This window comes from Microtus pennsylvanicus, chromosome 9, assembly GCF_037038515.1.
Source record: "Microtus pennsylvanicus isolate mMicPen1 chromosome 9, mMicPen1.hap1, whole genome shotgun sequence".
NCBI classification, from domain to species: domain Eukaryota; kingdom Metazoa; phylum Chordata; class Mammalia; order Rodentia; family Cricetidae; genus Microtus; species Microtus pennsylvanicus.
The window spans coordinates 9,835,064-9,852,276 of NC_134587.1; the positions used below are offsets into that span (position 1 = coordinate 9,835,064).

Below are 17,213 nucleotides of genomic sequence, written 5' to 3' on the forward strand. Positions count from 1 at the left end.
CTGTATTGGAAAATAGTTAAGTTTTTATAAAACATAATTTAAAGTTGTTATTTTATAAACTGGATGGTACTTAATATAGTGAGTTTTTCTTCCTTGTCAGTTTTATTACTAAAATTTGCCTTTCTAAAAATAAGTGAATGGGGTTGTTCATTACTATTTAGACTAATTTTCAATATAATAAACAAGCACAGAAATGATATATGCATATTTATATAATTCTGTAGTAATATTTTAAAACCAGTATTCTTTTTTTACAGTTGAAGCTCTGTATCAAACTACATACCCAGAATATCTCCAGTACATTTATTTGGTGGCACCAATATCTCTTATGATGTTAAACCCCATAGGGTTTATCTTCTGTGAAATCCAGAAGTCAAAAGATACTCAGAATGCTTCTCAAAATAAAGTAAAAATTGTGGGACTAGGATTTCTACGCGTGTTACAGAACCCGATCGTATTTATGGTCTTTGTCGGCATTGCCTTCAATTTTATTCTTGATAAAAAGATCCCTGTGTATATGGAGAACTTTCTGGATGGACTTGCCAATTCCTTCTCTGGATCGGCCCTGTTCTACCTTGGTCTGACAATGGTGGGGAAGATAAAGCGGCTGAAGAAGTCGGCGTTTGTGGTGCTGACCGTTCTCATCACAGCCAAGCTGTAAGTTTTGCTTACTGACTCTGGGAATTCTAGTTCGGGAACAAACAAACGCTTTAGCCAATTCATTGGGTTGTCTTGCACCTATTTTTCCCTTTAAACGTTGATTCTTACTTTTATGGTTGTGACTTAAAGGGAAATGGACTATTTGGGTATTGTAAAAAAAATATTTCCTTCCTAAGGCATGCAGTTTATTTTTTTCTACTTTACTGTCAGAATACAAAGATTATCGGTTTTACTTTGGGCTTTCCCCCGTTTTACTTTTGGGTAAGGTTTACTTAATAATTTCAATGTCTCAGTAAAATCATACTTAATCAGTTTTTATAATTTCAGGACATCAAACCCAGAGCCTTGTACATGCTAGGTAACTGTTCTACCACTGGGCTGTACCACCTTCCTAGATCATGATTTCAAAATAATTTTGCAAAATTTCTAAGTCCATTAAAAATCATAAAGTAAAAGCATCTTATTGTTTAAGAATAATTTTTAACATACACCTTTTTTAAAGAATTTGGGAATCTATTCAGTAATAGTGAGTTTGATTGAATGTTCTCAGTATAGGTAAGCCGATATAAACATTTTTAGACATATTATCATTGGAACAACATTATGGTAGAAATACTTTTTAGTTAATAGTTCTTAAGCCGGGCGGTGGTGGCGCACGCCTTTAATCCCAGCACTCGGGAGGCAGAGGCAGGCGGATCTCTGTGAGTTCGAGACCAGCCTGGTCTACAAGAGCTAGTTCCAGGATAGGCTCCAAAGCTACAGAGAAACCCTGTCTCGAAAAACCAAAAAAAAAAAAAAAAATAATGTAAATAGTTCTTCAGTTTATTGGCTTGTCAGCCATGGAGTTGACATAATTTTACTGCAATATTACCCAAAATGCTTAGAGCATGCTTAAATTTTTTTATATAAAAAACTTATAAGAGTTGAATTCATAGGACTAGGATGATGTTATACTTTTATATTTCCAAAATAAATAAAAATAAATAGTTCTGGAAAATATTTTTGGTAGTAATATATTCTTCAGAGTATATGAGTATTTCTACTGTACTATTGTTTCAATAATGATAATATTGTAATTTCAGTGTTAATTACATTTTCAAGGTCTCTTATTCTTATTAGATATTTGATTCTTTTTGAAAATTAAAAAAAAAATTAGGAACTAGAGAGATGACTCAGACTCTTCTTTCAGACAACCAGGGTTTGATCCCCAGGACCCACATGGTAGCCTACAACCATCTGTAACTCCAGTTCCAGGGAGATCTAACTCCCTCTTCTGGACTCTGTGGGCACTGCATGCACACGATGAGCAGAAATACAAGCAGGCAATACAACCATACACATAAAATAAATACATACATACATCAATTTATAAAAAGGAATTACAGTGCCTTCGCTGCATGACAACAAACAGCTAGGGCTGATTCATGAGTTCAGTTTGTAACGTGTTTGTTATACAAGCGTGCACGAGAACATGAGTTTGGTCCTGTAGCAGGTATGTAAAAACCTACACAGCAGTTCGTGCCTGTAATTCCAGCCCTGGGAGGGTGGGAACAGGAAGATTCCCTGGGCTTCCTGGCCGGCCAGCCTAGCCAGAGTGGTGCATTGCAGGGTCAGTGAGTGATCTTTTCTCAAAAATAAAGTAGCAAGCAACTGAGGATGACAGCCAGTGTCAACCTTTGGCCTCCACAGGCACACCTGTGTACGCACACGCATGCGTAATCCCAGCGGACCTCTCTAGGCTCTGCTGTGACAATGTACCAGCTTGTTCTTTCTGAAGGCAAGCCTAGTGCCTAGGTGACTGTGCTATCTTTTCCACAGAACTGTGAGGACACTAATAATAGCGTCCCCTGCCCCCAGCCCCGCTTTGAGTTGTTTCAGTTCCCCCTCCCTCTCGGCTGAGTCTTTTCTTTTGTTTACAATCTCAAGAACTAATTATTAAGATACTTTTCTATTGTGTTTTAGAATTTTATTGGGCTACATTGTTGTCATTAATTGAACCATTCAACACTTAATTACAAAGTTTAGCTTTTTTTCCCCCCAAAGTTTAGAAATTTTCTTGAGGGGAGTTCCGAAGATTTTCAACCTCTTTTTCATTTCACGTTTCAATTAACCAATAGAAAAAGCAAGAAAGCAGCTATAATTAAAATGCTTATTTTTTTTTGCAAAAAATATTTGTAAAAATCTGTTTTCCCCTTGATATTCCCTAACGTTTGAAATATTACTGGGCATTGTTCTTGAAATGGCTCCTAGCTGAACTCCTGACTTTCAATAAAATGTCCAACAGCAATAGGATATATGCATGAAAAAATAAATGCCTTTTGGGCAGGAAGAAGATAATGACAAAATTGCAAATTCACTAGCGCAGTTACTAGCAGGGACAGACAGGCGCTGATGTTTAGTACATTCTGTATCCCTTCTTTCTCCAGCCTGGTGCTGCCCCTTCTGTGCAGAGAGATGGTGGAACTCCTGGACAAGGGAGACAGTGTAGTGAACCACACGAGTTTGTCGAATTACGCCTTTCTCTATGGCGTCTTCCCCGTAGCCCCAGGCGTGGCTATCTTTGCAACCCAGTTCAACATGGAAGTAGAGATTGTATGTATGCACTGTTTTCTTCTAAGCTGGGCGGTTTCTGTGGTGAAGAGCAAAGGGAAGCTGTAAAATGCAGAAGGAACATTCTTCTAATGAGAATTGGAGCTTTCTAAGCTGCTGCCCCGTAAATAAAGCCTATTCCATAACATTATATAACCATAGTTATTTAATATGGGAACCTTAATCATCTATGCTGTTCTTCTTTTTCTTAAACTCAGACTTTTTTTTATTAGTCTTTGTTTTGTTTTGTTTCAAATACTTTGCAGCTACGCTTATAATTAAGCTTCAAAGTTATTTATAGGGAGTGACTTTTGGGATTTTGAGGGGAAAAATTCATTCATTGTAATCCAGTCACCACAAGAAAATATCCCACAATACACTAGAGAAAGTTGGTAAATTAATGGTGTCTATGTATATTGTATTTAGGGGTTCTGAAATGTAATATGAGGGACAGTCCCATTAATTAATTAATCAATATCATGTTTGGTAATTATTTTTTGTTGACTTTTCCCCATAGTCTGTGAAGTAGCATGGAAGAAAGCTGTTCATAGATTTAGACCATTGGAAGGGTGCTCTTTCCAGAGCCTAGAATATAATCAACAACATAAGTTATAGTATTTGAACCTAGATTAGAAAGAGGTCAATAGGGCATGCTCTTAGAAAAGAGAAGTATGGCGTCAGATCGCGTGCTGGATTCTATAATGTCCTTACCGGTTGTCATTTTCCATTTAGGATGCGTTAGTGTATTATGGGCATTTAAATTTTTAAGCAATTTTTTAGGTAAGATTATGACTCCTCAATTTGATCTCATGTTTGCAGATAACCTCAGGAATGGTAATAAGTACATTTGTGTCTGCTCCAATCATGTATGTTTCTGCCTGGCTATTGACCTTTCCCACCATGGATGCTAAGCCGCTGGCATATGCCATTCAGAATGTCAGTTTTGATATAAGTATTATCAGCCTGGTCTCCCTGGTAAGTATGTTTCAGTGTCAGATTGAATAGAAGCCACAAGATAAGTTTGGCGATAACTACTAAATGGGAAAATCATTTTTTAAATTTTTTTAAAAGATAAAATATAAAACTAAGCCTATCTGAAAGAAATGCAATATTAGTTTACTAATTAACTAAGTTTGTCTTTCCAGTGGGGAGTTTTGAGTTGTTCGGTGGGAAGGCGTGTGACTTAGTCAAGCTTGGGTTTGATTCCTTGTCTATTGCAAGTTACCAATGTGTCTCTTTGGAGTTACTTAATACCCTTTCTGCTTAATTTTCTTAGCTATAATGATAATTATTTCACTTGTTTTAAGGTTTGTGATAATGAAATAAGCATCTGTGAACGATAATCACCATACACATATTAGCTATTCTGAATCATAAGATCAGCAAAGGTCTTTGGGAGCAAGATTAACAAGTTATTTAAATGAAACCAGATAACTTTTTGAATTTGATCCTGCCAACTCAGATATATAAGCTTTAAGAACTAGAGTATCACGTAAGTCAGATTGCCTGCTGAATTCAGTCAGAATTCTAGATTGGAAAAAGAAAATGTTATTCTTAAAAGGAATGGATATGTGTATTAACAAAAAATAAATACACGATTAATGTGATATTTAGGAAATCCCATATCTATCACATCCTCTTTTTTTTGAGACAGGGTTTCTCTGTGTGTAATCTTGGCTTGGCCTTGAACTCTCTTTGTAGACCATACTGGCCTGGAACTCACAGAGATCCATCTGCCTCTGCTTCCCAAGTGCTGGGATTAAATGTGTGTGTCTCCACTGCCCAGCCCACCACATACTCTTTAAAAAAAAATCTATGTTCCTTAAAAAGAAGGTAGTTTGGGGAGACAGAAGGTATCAACATCTATTGGCAATTAGGGACAAGAAAAATTAACCAGCATACTTTCCTGTGCAGTTGAAGGTAGAATAGAAACTCAGTCCTGGGGCTGGGCTGTAGCCTAGTTTAAGCATGCCTGAGGCCCTGGGTTCAATCCCAGTACTAGCCAGAAAAGAAGGAAGAGGAAGAGGAGAAACCCAATTCTTGTAAATACTAGGAATACAAGATTAATCTTGGTGCAGGAGGTATGTGTTGTTTGAAATAAGACCATCTGGAATTTAGACTCCTCAGAAGCTAGTGCCATAAAAATCAGAAAAGAAAAAAAAATAGCAAAGCTCTTTCCCTAACCAATTGACTATGACATTGTGTTCTACCCCAGCCACTGAAGGTAGGCGTACTTAGAATGTGGCCCTGGTCAAACCACAGCTCTTAACTAATTTGTTAACCATGGGTCTGCCTATGCTTTATTTCACCTTGGATATAGTAATTTATATTAATAACTTGCAATTTCAATGAAACCTTAAAATTTCTTCTGGAATGCGGATAAAGAGAATTCTCTAAAAATACTAATCATGGGGTCCAGATGTAGGGACACACACCCATTATCCTAAACCTTGGGAGGCTCAGACAGGAGGATCTGGAGTTCAAGGTAAGCCTGAGTTCTATAGTAAGATCCTGTCTCAAAGAACCAAAGGCTAGGATGCAGCTCAGTGACTGAATGCTTGTCTAGTACATATGGGGCCCTGAGTTCAATCCAGCCCCACAATAAAAAAGACTTCTAATATGCTATCTAGTAAGTAATCATAAAGACTGAGAAACGTAAATAACTTGACCTTTTATCTTTAAGATCTGGTCCCTGGCTATCCTTCTCTTGAGTAAGAAATACAAGCAGCTTCCACATATGCTCACCACCAATTTACTCATTGCTCAGGTTAGTATACCTGTGGATACGGAAGCAGGGCTTTCCCCGGGTTTTCTGCGCTGCATGAGAGAAAATTACTTCGCTAGGCTTTGTATTCAGTTAGAGTCAGAATTATTAGCAGTGATATCAATTATACCTTAATTCCAGCTACTTTATGCTTGATGTATTAAATGCTGCAGTAGGTCTCAAGCTTTAAGATTGACAATGGCAATCAGTGATAAGCTTGCATTTTCAATTACAAACAACTGAGCCATTAAACGCTGACCTCTCACCCAGGTGTGAGTCACACTTGCAGTTCTGAGCACATAGCAGGCTGAAGCAGGAGGGCGGCTGGGAGTTCGAAAGCAGCCTGTGTCGCAGAGTAAGACTCCCATCCTGAAGAGTAAACCAATAACAAGAGGAGAGCTCCCGCGATCTGACGTTACAGTTAGGTCCTGGCATGGCATGTGAAGTTTTACATTTTCTATGTAAATCATTACTAAATAAGGCTAGAATTTTATGGTCATTATTTTCTTTTAATATGTACATTGTTCAAGGCTCTATGGAAAAGAGGTTTTTAATCATAAAGCTTGAAATCTTAGGAAAGCCAGTATATAAAAGTTATGTTCAGTGGCAGTTTTGAATGGGAGATTATTTCTGGGAATAAAGCTTCGGTGGGTACGGTTAGATTCATAGTTTTCTTCTGTTATAGTGAATCATACAATTTACTTTTAGCTACTTACAAAATCTCTTAATAATTTTTTCTTTAGTCTATTGTTTGTGCTGGAATGATGATATGGAATTTTGTTAAAGAAAAAAATTTTGTTGGACAAATTTTGGTGTTTGTTCTATTGTACAGCTCCCTGTACAGCACCTATTTGTGGACAGGTAAGTTGGCTCGCGAAAGGACTGCTAAAGTCTGCCCCCCTCCTCTCCCTCTAAAAGACCTCAGCATCTACTGATCCATTTGAAGTGTGTTAGCACAGGTCAGGGTGTTTACTCAGTTTGTTACACACACACACACACACACATATATGCACACACGTCTCCAAAGCTGAGTTATCTGCTGAGTACTCTGTTTCTGCCAGGCTCAAAACCCTCCTAAGTCACATGGTCCTTTTCATTGGGGGTCGTTGGCTCTGGGCCAGTGTCAATGTAGCACCCCTTTGGAGACACCAGGTAGAAAAGGACAGAGGTTAGAGTGTCCCAGCGCTCACCTCTGGGATCCTATTGAACTGCCAACTGTTTTGCCTCATACAAATTAACTAGCTTTGGGTCTTCTGGGGTTTTTTTTGTTTGTTTGTTTTATGTTCATTGGTGTTTTGCCTGCGTGTATGTCTCTGAGGGTGTTAGAACCCCTGGAACTGGAGTTACAGACAGTAGTGAGCTGGCATGTAGGTGCTAGGAATTGAACCTGTGTCCTCTGGAAAAATAGTCAGTGCTCTTAACCTTTGAGCCACCTCTCCAGCCCCCAGGTCTTCTGTTTTATTACTTCTAAAGCTGGCTTGCAGCACATTACACAGATGTTCTGAGGATGAAGTGCAGTATAGGTGTTTACATCTGGTACACAGCAAACATTCAAGAAATGGGAATCTATTAATCATTTTTTATTATTATAGAGGGAGGAAGAGGCAGTAGGAGAATAAGAAAAGTGGGTAAGCGGATGTGGAGAGGCTGCGGAGATGACTTACAGTGGCTAAGAGAACTGACCTAGGTTTGATTCCCAGCACCCACATGGAGGCTCACAACCGTCTGTAGCTCTAGTTACAGGGAATCCAAAGTTCTCTCCTGGCCTCCATAGGCACCAGTCATGCCTGTAATGCATAGACGCACGTGCAAGCAAAACACCCATATAGATAAAATAAGATAATTTTAGTAGAGGACCCAATGATAAAGAATACTCTTTTAATTGACGCCGAAAACTATGACAAAATGTTTAACCTAACATTGCCAATTTGAAATGTACCATTCGTTCAGAAGCAGACATTCTGTTTGTGAAAAGTACTATCTGGTTTGCTTGTTTCTGTGTTCATACCGCAATTTGAAATTGTAAAATGGTTCCAGAAGGGAGATTGCACAGTGGTTAATAAGTAAGGGCCAGGAAGAGACCATGGTGGGAAGGCCTTTGATTTCATGCCCTAAGGATCAAAAGCTGGTCCCACCTGAGTCCATAGGCTTTTGAGGAGAAGCAGCAGTGTGGAGAGGAATGGCAGAATGACAGATTCACAGACACGAGATTGGTTGTGCTTCTGTAAGGCAAGCATACCTGTCATAGCAGGAGCCTTGTCATGAGATGTCAAACTAAAAGAACCAAGAGACTGTAATCCCAAATATAGCTGGCCCAAACTGATGTCTGGTACCTAAGTTCATTCAGATGGCATTTGCAATGGGAGTAAAGAGTAGCAAACAGACCAGTCTGTCAGAAAGCCCAGACCATCTCCAAAACCATCAAACATATATGCTGAGACTTATCTAAAGAACTTAGGAATTCCCTGTACAATAAAGGTGCCCTGTGATCATCAGATTATTATAAATATAGCACGAATTTATGGTTCAGTTGCCAAAGGCTAGGCTTACAACCCAAAAGACAAAATTACAGATCCATTCGGTGTATTTTACAATCTCATGTTCGGTCATTTTCAGGTTGGTTTACAAACTGCCTTCACCATGTCTGTCCTGTTTCACAACCACTTGCTTTGCTTTTCCTTTAAAATCAATTTCTTTTTAACACGTCCGCTAAATCCAATACCAGGGAAGCCCCAAGCTTCACGTGCTAATCAAACAATTTCAAATGTACATTGATTGTGTAAATCGTCCATTTCTCTGCCTTTTTCGCTGGTCCAGTTTAAATATTTCACTTTGCAAATTGTGAAAGCAAGAGCGGAATCAGCGTAAGCAGATAGTCCCAGCTGTTACCTCACCGCTCTGGCTCTTCCCAGAGCAAGGGGAATCAGAATTTCAGAGCTAGGGGAATAAGAATTTCAGAGTGCCAAACCCTTCTCAAGGACTCAGTATCTGTTTATGTTAATTCTAGTTTAAAGTGTTAATTATCCGTGTCCGTTTCTGTCCGTTCTGACTGAAAGTGTTAATCATAGGGAAGGATCTTAGTTTGCTAACGTAGCTCACAGCTTGCAGTGTAAACTGGACTCCACTCCCTGTCCTCTTAGGTCATCTTCAGTTACTCACACACAGGGTTATGATCTGCTTACCTCATTGCCTTTCTTTCTTCAAGCCCCTGTGGAGTCTTCATTTGGCAGTAAGCTGTAACATTATGTGGCCTTCACTTGGCCCAAACTTACTATATAAACTGAAACCTAAGTTCCGCTTAATTATAAGGTGGACACAGTGATTATCATGGAAAATATGCCAAAGAGACTGGAAATTCCTTACACTATTTCCAGGTCCTAAAAATACATTGTAGGAACCCCAGAACAGTTTCAGGGCTTCTCCTCATGCTCCTCAGAAGGCTGGGTCTCTCCACCACTCTGTGCCTCGCCCTGTTTCTTCCTTACCTATGGAATTCTAGTGTTGATCTGAAATAGTGGTTCCTCCCACCTGCAGTACTCAGAGCCTGTAGCCCTGTGGAGTTTATTAACTGCCACAGGTGTGAGTAACAGCAGCAGGCATAAGGAAAGGCTCAAGAACTTGAAAACAAGCTGGATGACGTGGCACCTGTCTCATTCCAGCAATCAGAAGGCTGAGGCAGGAGGATTGAGGTTTAAGGACAGCTGTGCTATGTAGCAACCCAATCTCAAAGACAAACCAAACAAAAATAACAACAAAACCCTTGAAATATTTATATCTGTATAAGGTTTGTACCACACTTGTGTTACGTTTGGGTCAGTTTTCTATGAGGCGTGAGTCCTACATTTTGGGGCATTTTCCAAAGCTAACCTGAGAAATATATATGCTTCTTAGCACCAACAAAATGGAGTCAGTCTCAGAAACGTTCTATATGCAGTTAACTTTTCCAACTCTACTTAATTCTAATCACATAAATGAAAAAATAAATAAATAAAAATTAAGAAAAAAACCCGCTATGGCTTTTGAAAAGAAATCCTCCAGGAAAATAAGATTTGAATAAACAAATGAGTCTAGGAAGGAAAACAAAGTGATTTTTAATTTAGAAAAATTGTTTCAAACAACAATTGTTTATAAGGAGGAAAATTTGGAGCTAAAGCCAGACAACTGTTTAAAAAAAAAAAAACAACTAGCAAGGTGGTGCACGCGTGTCACCCCAGGACTTGGGAAGCGGAGGACAGGGATCGGGATCCTGATACGGAAAGAGTCACAAAGCAAAGCGAAACCTGGACCACTAGGGTACCAAAACAAGCTGGTGTTTGAGAAAGTGCTGCAACTCCTATCCAATGTCGAGAGTAACCAACTCTTTTATAAACCCCGTTTCTTGTTTCTAGGCCTTCTAGCGGTTTCTTTGTTTCTTTTAAAAAAGCGGGAGAGCATGCAGATCCCTGTGGGACTCATCATAATATCCGGCTGGGGGTGAGTGGCCTTTTCCTGTTGGCTTGCGGGTTTCCACCCACAGCTACTGCTGGTCACTGACGCTTTCTTTCATGATGGCATTTGCTGCAGAATCCCTGCCCTCCTTGTTGGTGTGCTTCTGATAACTGGGAAACACAATGGAGACAGCATTGACTCCGCCTTCTTTTATGGAAAAGAGCAGGTGGGAAGTTATTGGCAGTTCCCTTCTTGAGATGTCTTGTTAGTTGATGCACCTTGATATTCTTATACTAAAGTTAAATTTAAATATATTTTCATTTACTGTATACAACTTTTGTGATTTGAACACCTTATGGCACCTCACGATACGAATGTTTTTAGCTGAAGATTTTTAAATACTTATAAATTAATTTTTATTTTGCTTTTTTAAAGATTTATTTAATTTTATTTTGTTATGAGTGTTTTGCCTGAAGGTACAGACATACAATGTGTTTGCAGATCTGTGGGGGCCAGCAGAGGGAGTTGGATCCCTGGAACTGGAGTTACAGACTGTTCTGAGCTGGCCTGGGGGATCTAGGAATCCAACCAAGTCAGGACCTCTGTAGGAGCAGAAAGTGATATCTCCGGCCTCCTTAATTGATTTTATTGAAGATATATTCATAAACTGTGTTTTCTCTACTGAAGGGAAAAAAGTAAACAACTTAGCAGTAATAGTAAATGTCAAATATGTTACTCTTATGGGAAGTACGAATTCCAGAGTAAAATATATCTAAGCAAAGTGGACTTGCAAAGCTATAGACCAGGAGGCCTGTGGGACTTGCTGGATTCTTCAGGGGTAGGATCCATTTTCACCAAAGATTTTTAAATTTTTACCTTTTGTTTTGTAATTTTAAACTTAATTCAGTTTTATGAAAATAAATAAGATTATATATAAAAGGGCTTGTACAAATACATCCAGTTGGTGCTCATAAATATCAGCTATAATTTTTATAATCATTACTGTAAGAAAGTCTACATTTGCTGAAGGATGGTTGAATTACATGCAGCATTTAAAATAACTTAAGGAAACCACTTGCTGTACATGAAACATACAAGAAACTTGTGTGATTAAAGACAAACCATGATTTCTTTGCAAATAAATCAATATGCCTACCCATTTTGAAGAAACATTGTTCTGCAGTGTTTAAAGCTATACGGACATATATGCTATCAAGAAAGTGGTCTTTAAATTTTTTAAAAATGACTTATTTTGATATACATTGGTGTTTTGCCTGCATATATGTCTGTGTGAGTATGTCAGATCTCCTGGAACTAATTACAGGCAGGTGTGAGCCATGTGGGTGCTGGGAATTGAACCCAGGTCCTCTGGAAGAACAGTCAGTGCTCTTAACCGCTGAGCCATCTCTCCTGATATCTGTTTCTGACGCTGGCAGATGATCATCACCGCGGTCACCCTGTTCTGCAGCATTCTGATAGCTGGCGTGTCACTCATGTGCATGAACCGTACCACCCAAGCTGGTCACTATGAAGGTTTCGGCCAATCTCAGGACCACAAGCCAGCAGAGCCTGGAAGCACTGCATTTGAGGAGAGCCCAGCACCAACAAATGAGCCAGAACTCTTCCCAGCTTCTCTCCCAGAAACAAGTAAGATGTGTGTGTGTGTGTGTGTGTGTGTGTGTGTGTGTGTGTGTGTGATTTTATTTTTGATTTTTCAAGACAGGGTTTCACTATAGCCCTGTGCTGTCCTGGAACTCGCTTTGTAGACCAGGCTGTCCTCGAACTCACAGAGATCTGCCTGCCTCTGCCTCCTGAGTGCTGGGATTAAAGGCCTGCGCCTCCACTGTCCAGCCTCCCTACATATACTTTAAAACAAACAAACAAGCAAAAACTGTCACTTGTATTCTAGATGTTTTTGTTCAATATAAATTCACTACGCCACTCTGAATACTATAGGTATTTGTCGATGGAACAACTTGATTAACTCATTAGAACTTCATTCTCCTAAGCACTTCATCCATCAATCTGAGGTTAATGTTTTGCTGACTTCTGAGACTTCCGAGAGAAGCTGGTTAGTTGGCTGTTTGCTTAGCTGTTTTGAAACAGGGTCTTACTCTGTATCCAAGGCTGGCCTCACATTGTTGGTCCTCCTGCCTCAGCCTCATGAGCCACTATGCCAGTTTTCAGTGCTGGGGATTGAACCCAAAACCTCGCACACACTCTGTACGTTCCCAGCTTTGACCTGAGAATTTTGGAAGAAGCCAAAGGGAAGGAAGGTCCATCCTCAGAAACTAAACACTTGTATTTCCTGCTTTGGCAGCATTTCATTGGGCAAGGGCTATCAATAAGATAAATTTTAAGGAGAGACCTAACTGAGTTTAAGGTTAAGTCATAGTACTTATCCGTCTACAAACTATAGCCCACAAGTCAAGTCAGACTTAATACCTGATTTGTGTACAGTTTCTCAGTTCAGATCTTTTATTTTTTATGTTTTTAGAAGATTGAAGTTAAGTGGCTTTTTTAAAAAAAATGATTTTAAAGTTCTGTGAAACTTGAATTTCCCATGCACAGTGTTGTGGATCAGTGCTACAACCATTCACATATGTGTCGTCAGTGGCTGTGTTCGTCCTGGAATGGCAGGGCTGAATCATTGCCACAGAGCCCAAATGGCTTTTATGAAAAATGCTTGGTTATTTCATCTTACAGCTTGTAGGTCATCAGCTTCCAATCACCTCAGCATCCGGTCGAGCTTATGTGAAATGGCTCAACTAACTCTCCCCAGGGAGCTTTGACCGCATCAGGCTCCTGCTGCAGGACAGGCCAAGACTCTCAAGTCCCTCTAATGCCGGAGGGTTCCTGCTTCACCCCCGTTCTTCCGCCTCTTCCTGTCTACAGACTCTCCATCCTTGCCCCAGACTGGCATGCATACCATCCCACCTCTCTTCTGCTTCTGCTGCCAAGCCCTTCAACCTGGGCTCGCTGACAATTTGTGATGACATCATCAGAATTTTATTCTTTCAAGTTTCTTGACCGTGTTCCTTTTAAAATTGAAGTTCAGCGATGCCTTTGCTAAAATATTAGACTCTGCTTTCCACAAGCCCAGGATAGGTCTCAGATCCCACCTGCCCTCCTCCCTTCCTCACTGTCTGTTATACCGCAGTTATACTTTAAACCAGTCTGCTTTGCGGCAGCCCCAGGAGATCACCACCGTCAGGCAGTCTGCCGCGTCTTCCTCCTTGAATGTTTAAATGGCTGCTACAAGGGTAGCATCTCTAGGAAGCACCGAGCAAGGGACGTGAGACCCTTGGGAGACATCCACATTCACCTTTCACCTGACTCTTAGAAACAGCAAAAAACTGAGCCATAGGCTTTAATCCCTCTTGATACTATCCACAGCAAGAAAGCTAATTTGAATCAATGTTATCAACAGGACAGCTCTCTGCTTTGTCCACAAGAAACCCGAAGTATTTATGCTTTTGTCTCCTTTTTTACAACCCTAATTTCACTGCTGTTTTTTGTTTTGTTTTGTTTTGTTTTTGTGGGGCTGAAATTGAACCCAGGGCCTCATGAACACTCGGGGAGAGCTCTCCCCTTGCACTATATCCACAGCCTCTTCCCTCATCTCTCTTTTTGATAACTGCTGTTGTTCATTTGGCCCAGAAGCCTGTAAATACCACTTCTGATTTGTCTTTTAGCCTTAGTTCCTAGTGAGGTATCAAACTTACCATACATACTTAGTAATATTATTTTTATATGGAATATAGTTGGATGAGTGCCATGATTCTCTGATACTATCACCGAGAGTGCTTGAGTGAAATACTTACTTAAGTCCCTGTTTACACATGTTGCTAAGGAAAAAGGTCTGGTTACGTTTCTCTCCTAAATCCTGCTTTCTTCTGCTTTACTGGAAGTGGCCATCCCGGCCTCTTCTCTAGTTTGGTGACTCAACATAGTTACTCTACCTCTGCCTCTTGTTGCACATTTGTTAGAGGTCCAGGACTTTTGTGTTATAAATACTGTGAAATTCGGATCACATTTTATTATGTGGTCAAGAGTTCAGCTAATATGGCTGGAGAGATGGCTCAGTAGTTAAGAACTCTTATTACTCTCGCAGTGGGCCTAGATTCAGTTCCCAGTGCCCACATTGTGGCTCACATTCCAGGTCCAGGGGATCAGATGCCCCCTTGAGCACCAGACACACACATGGTGCACATACACACATGTAGGTAAAACACTCGTGTACACAAAACAGAAATATATAAATCTGAAAAATAAATAAACCAGCCAGGCGGTTGTGGTGCATGCTTTTAATCCCAGCACTCGGGAGGCAGAGGCAGGCGGATCTCTGTGAGTTGGAGGCCAGCCTGGTCTACAAGAGCTAATTCCAGGACAGGCACCAAAGCTACAGAGAAACCCTGTCTCGAAACACCAAATAAATAATCCTGAAAATAAATAAAAACAGTTTGTTTAACAAAAAATGTTTGTCTAATAAAGAGAAAGCTGACAGCCACTGATGAACCCTTATGTTTGAGGAAGAAACTGCCAAGTAATTTTTCCCAGAGGCCATAACTGCTTATTTCTATGCACATCCGTGTGCATGCAGGTGCTCATTCCCAGGAACTATGTTATTTGAATGTTCTGGCCTCACATGGTTCCTTAATTTTTATGTCTTTTTTATGTGATTTTATTATTTAAATTTTCATATTTCTGAAGAGAACTAGACAAGATAATTTATTTTCTGTTATTCTGTGGTTCTGTTTTTAACCTTGAGGTGGCATTATTATCTTAAAATTAAAAAGACATTTGTAATGGTTTATAGATAATAGCTTTTGTACTTTGAAATCCTTTCATTTTTAAGAATATCACCTAAGAACTTAAGTACATTATCAAGGAGAGGTTAAGTCTAAGTATTACTCATATCCTAGCATGTACATTTTAATAGTTTATCACTGAAGTTATTCTTCTATTCATTTTGCAATCCATATCAGGAAGTCCCATGCCTATATAACTGTAAAAAATATTTAAAGGTCACTGTGTGCAGTTACCCGAGGAAATAAACATTTAAATAAACAAATATATAAGTAAACAGCACAGAGGAAAATTACAGCTATGCAGCATGGCTCACTGTGGCTTGGGTAGAGCATCCTGCCTATAAACCAGCTGGAGGCTCAGCCGTGTGTGCTTGTAAAGAAAAAGGTAGAGCTGCTTCAGCCGAATCTTCCAGACTTGTGAGATAGAAGGGCTTGGAAGAAGGGACTGCTGAGATGAGCCTAGAAGAGGATTCTATAGCCGTGTCCAGACGGGGCTTCCAGGAAGAAGGGGATGCCTGTTATCCAATAGCTGGGGCAGGCAGCTAGCTAGTCCAAGTCACAGGCAAGCGGGCTGATGTAGGCCACATTTCTCCCTGTCTCATCGAGTGAGGGGACTCTAAGGGAGCTGATCACTTGTCTGACCCCGTTTACTGCTCACCGCTGTATAGGCACACGTAGATACAGGCCCGAACAGAAAACGTTTTCATGGAGACATCCTGAGTGGCTCGGGCATGGTTGGCATCATTTGAACTTGTGCGTTTCTTCTGTGGTTGGGCTCTACCTTCATAGACTGTTTCCTCTGTCTAGGTTGCTGCTCTTGCTCCTTGGGAAATGGAGACTTACGCTGTCCATCAATAGAGCCAGTAACAGACACAAGTGCCAGTGGGCCTATGCCTTCTTCCTTTGAGAAAAGTAAGTGCCCTGGGACTATACATGGCTTGAGAATATGTTTCCAATAAGACGGGAGAAAGTAATAATAAGATCATGATGATAGAAATAGAACACTCGTTTAAAAAATAAAATTCTTAAAGATAGTATTAAAATAGATTTCCCAATAAATTTAACCCACATGCCTGAGGGTATAGCTCGGTGGTACTTGCCCAACATCATGAAACGCTAGGTTCAATCCTGAATACTTTTCAAAATAAAAAACAAAGGTTAATTGAAGTGGGAAATTCATGAAACACTGAACTTTGGCCTTTTTTCTTCTTCTAAAAGCTGAGACTGTTCCCCCTAGCTTTGTTCTCTAGAATCAGGACTAATTAATTAGTTGAGCTCTTTCATGAAATGTAAGAGGTAATAGGACATTTATTTCATGCTTTGTCAGTCTAGGACACAATAGAGTCTTTGTGGCTTTAGCACAGATAAAACTTTATTAGTTCAGCCTTTAAAAGTATGTGTAAACTATATGAAGTATGTCTAAATTATGTCATTATTTATTATATAACATAAATTTTGTAGACGGAAACCCTTGTTAAGTGTGTGGTAGGAACTGCCACACGCTGCTTCTGCATCCTCAGAGAGACTCTCCAACATAACGTGAGGGCCTTCTCCAGGGTCGCTGACAGTTCGATCCCGCGTCTTAACCGAGCGAGCTTCTGTGCTGTCCCTCCTGGGACGTCACCATGAAATAATCACACCTGTGCTCACTGTTTTGCAGCGGACCACTGTGTGAGCCGCTGTGACTCCCAGAGCTGCATCCTAGCCCAGGAGGAGGAGCAGTACCTGCAGACTGGAGACCCACAACTGACTCGCCACGTCCTGCTGTGTTTGCTTCTCATCATCGGCCTGTTTGCTGTAATGGCTTCTTCTGCTTCTAGCTGGGCTTCTTTAAATATTTGCCTTCTCTCAAAGGAACCGCATTGCTACTTTGCAGAAGTATGGTGGCTAGGTCATTTGAATTTTAACATTTAGCTCGATTGCCGGGCGGTGGTGGCGCTCGCCTTTAATCCCAGCACTCG

At 40.1% G+C, this 17,213-nt stretch overlaps 1 protein-coding gene across 5 annotated transcripts in view; it reads left to right on the forward strand.

Moving 5' to 3' along the window:
- The window catches only part of Gpr155 (G protein-coupled receptor 155), a 54,091-nt gene that overhangs the window by 26,969 nt on the left and 9,909 nt on the right, over positions 1 to 17,213 (forward strand). For all 5 annotated transcript variants that reach the window (XM_075984875.1, XM_075984874.1, XM_075984877.1 and 2 more), the window contains 10 exons: positions 258 to 657; positions 3,087 to 3,252; positions 4,069 to 4,224; positions 5,933 to 6,016; positions 6,757 to 6,874; positions 10,402 to 10,486; positions 10,577 to 10,667; positions 11,878 to 12,088; positions 16,060 to 16,164; positions 16,913 to 17,049. In XM_075984875.1, coding sequence (XP_075840990.1) covers positions 258 to 657; positions 3,087 to 3,252; positions 4,069 to 4,224; positions 5,933 to 6,016; positions 6,757 to 6,874; positions 10,402 to 10,486; positions 10,577 to 10,667; positions 11,878 to 12,088; positions 16,060 to 16,164; positions 16,913 to 17,049 — 1,553 coding nt within the window. The remainder of the gene's footprint in view (positions 1 to 257; positions 658 to 3,086; positions 3,253 to 4,068; positions 4,225 to 5,932; positions 6,017 to 6,756; positions 6,875 to 10,401; positions 10,487 to 10,576; positions 10,668 to 11,877; positions 12,089 to 16,059; positions 16,165 to 16,912; positions 17,050 to 17,213) is intronic.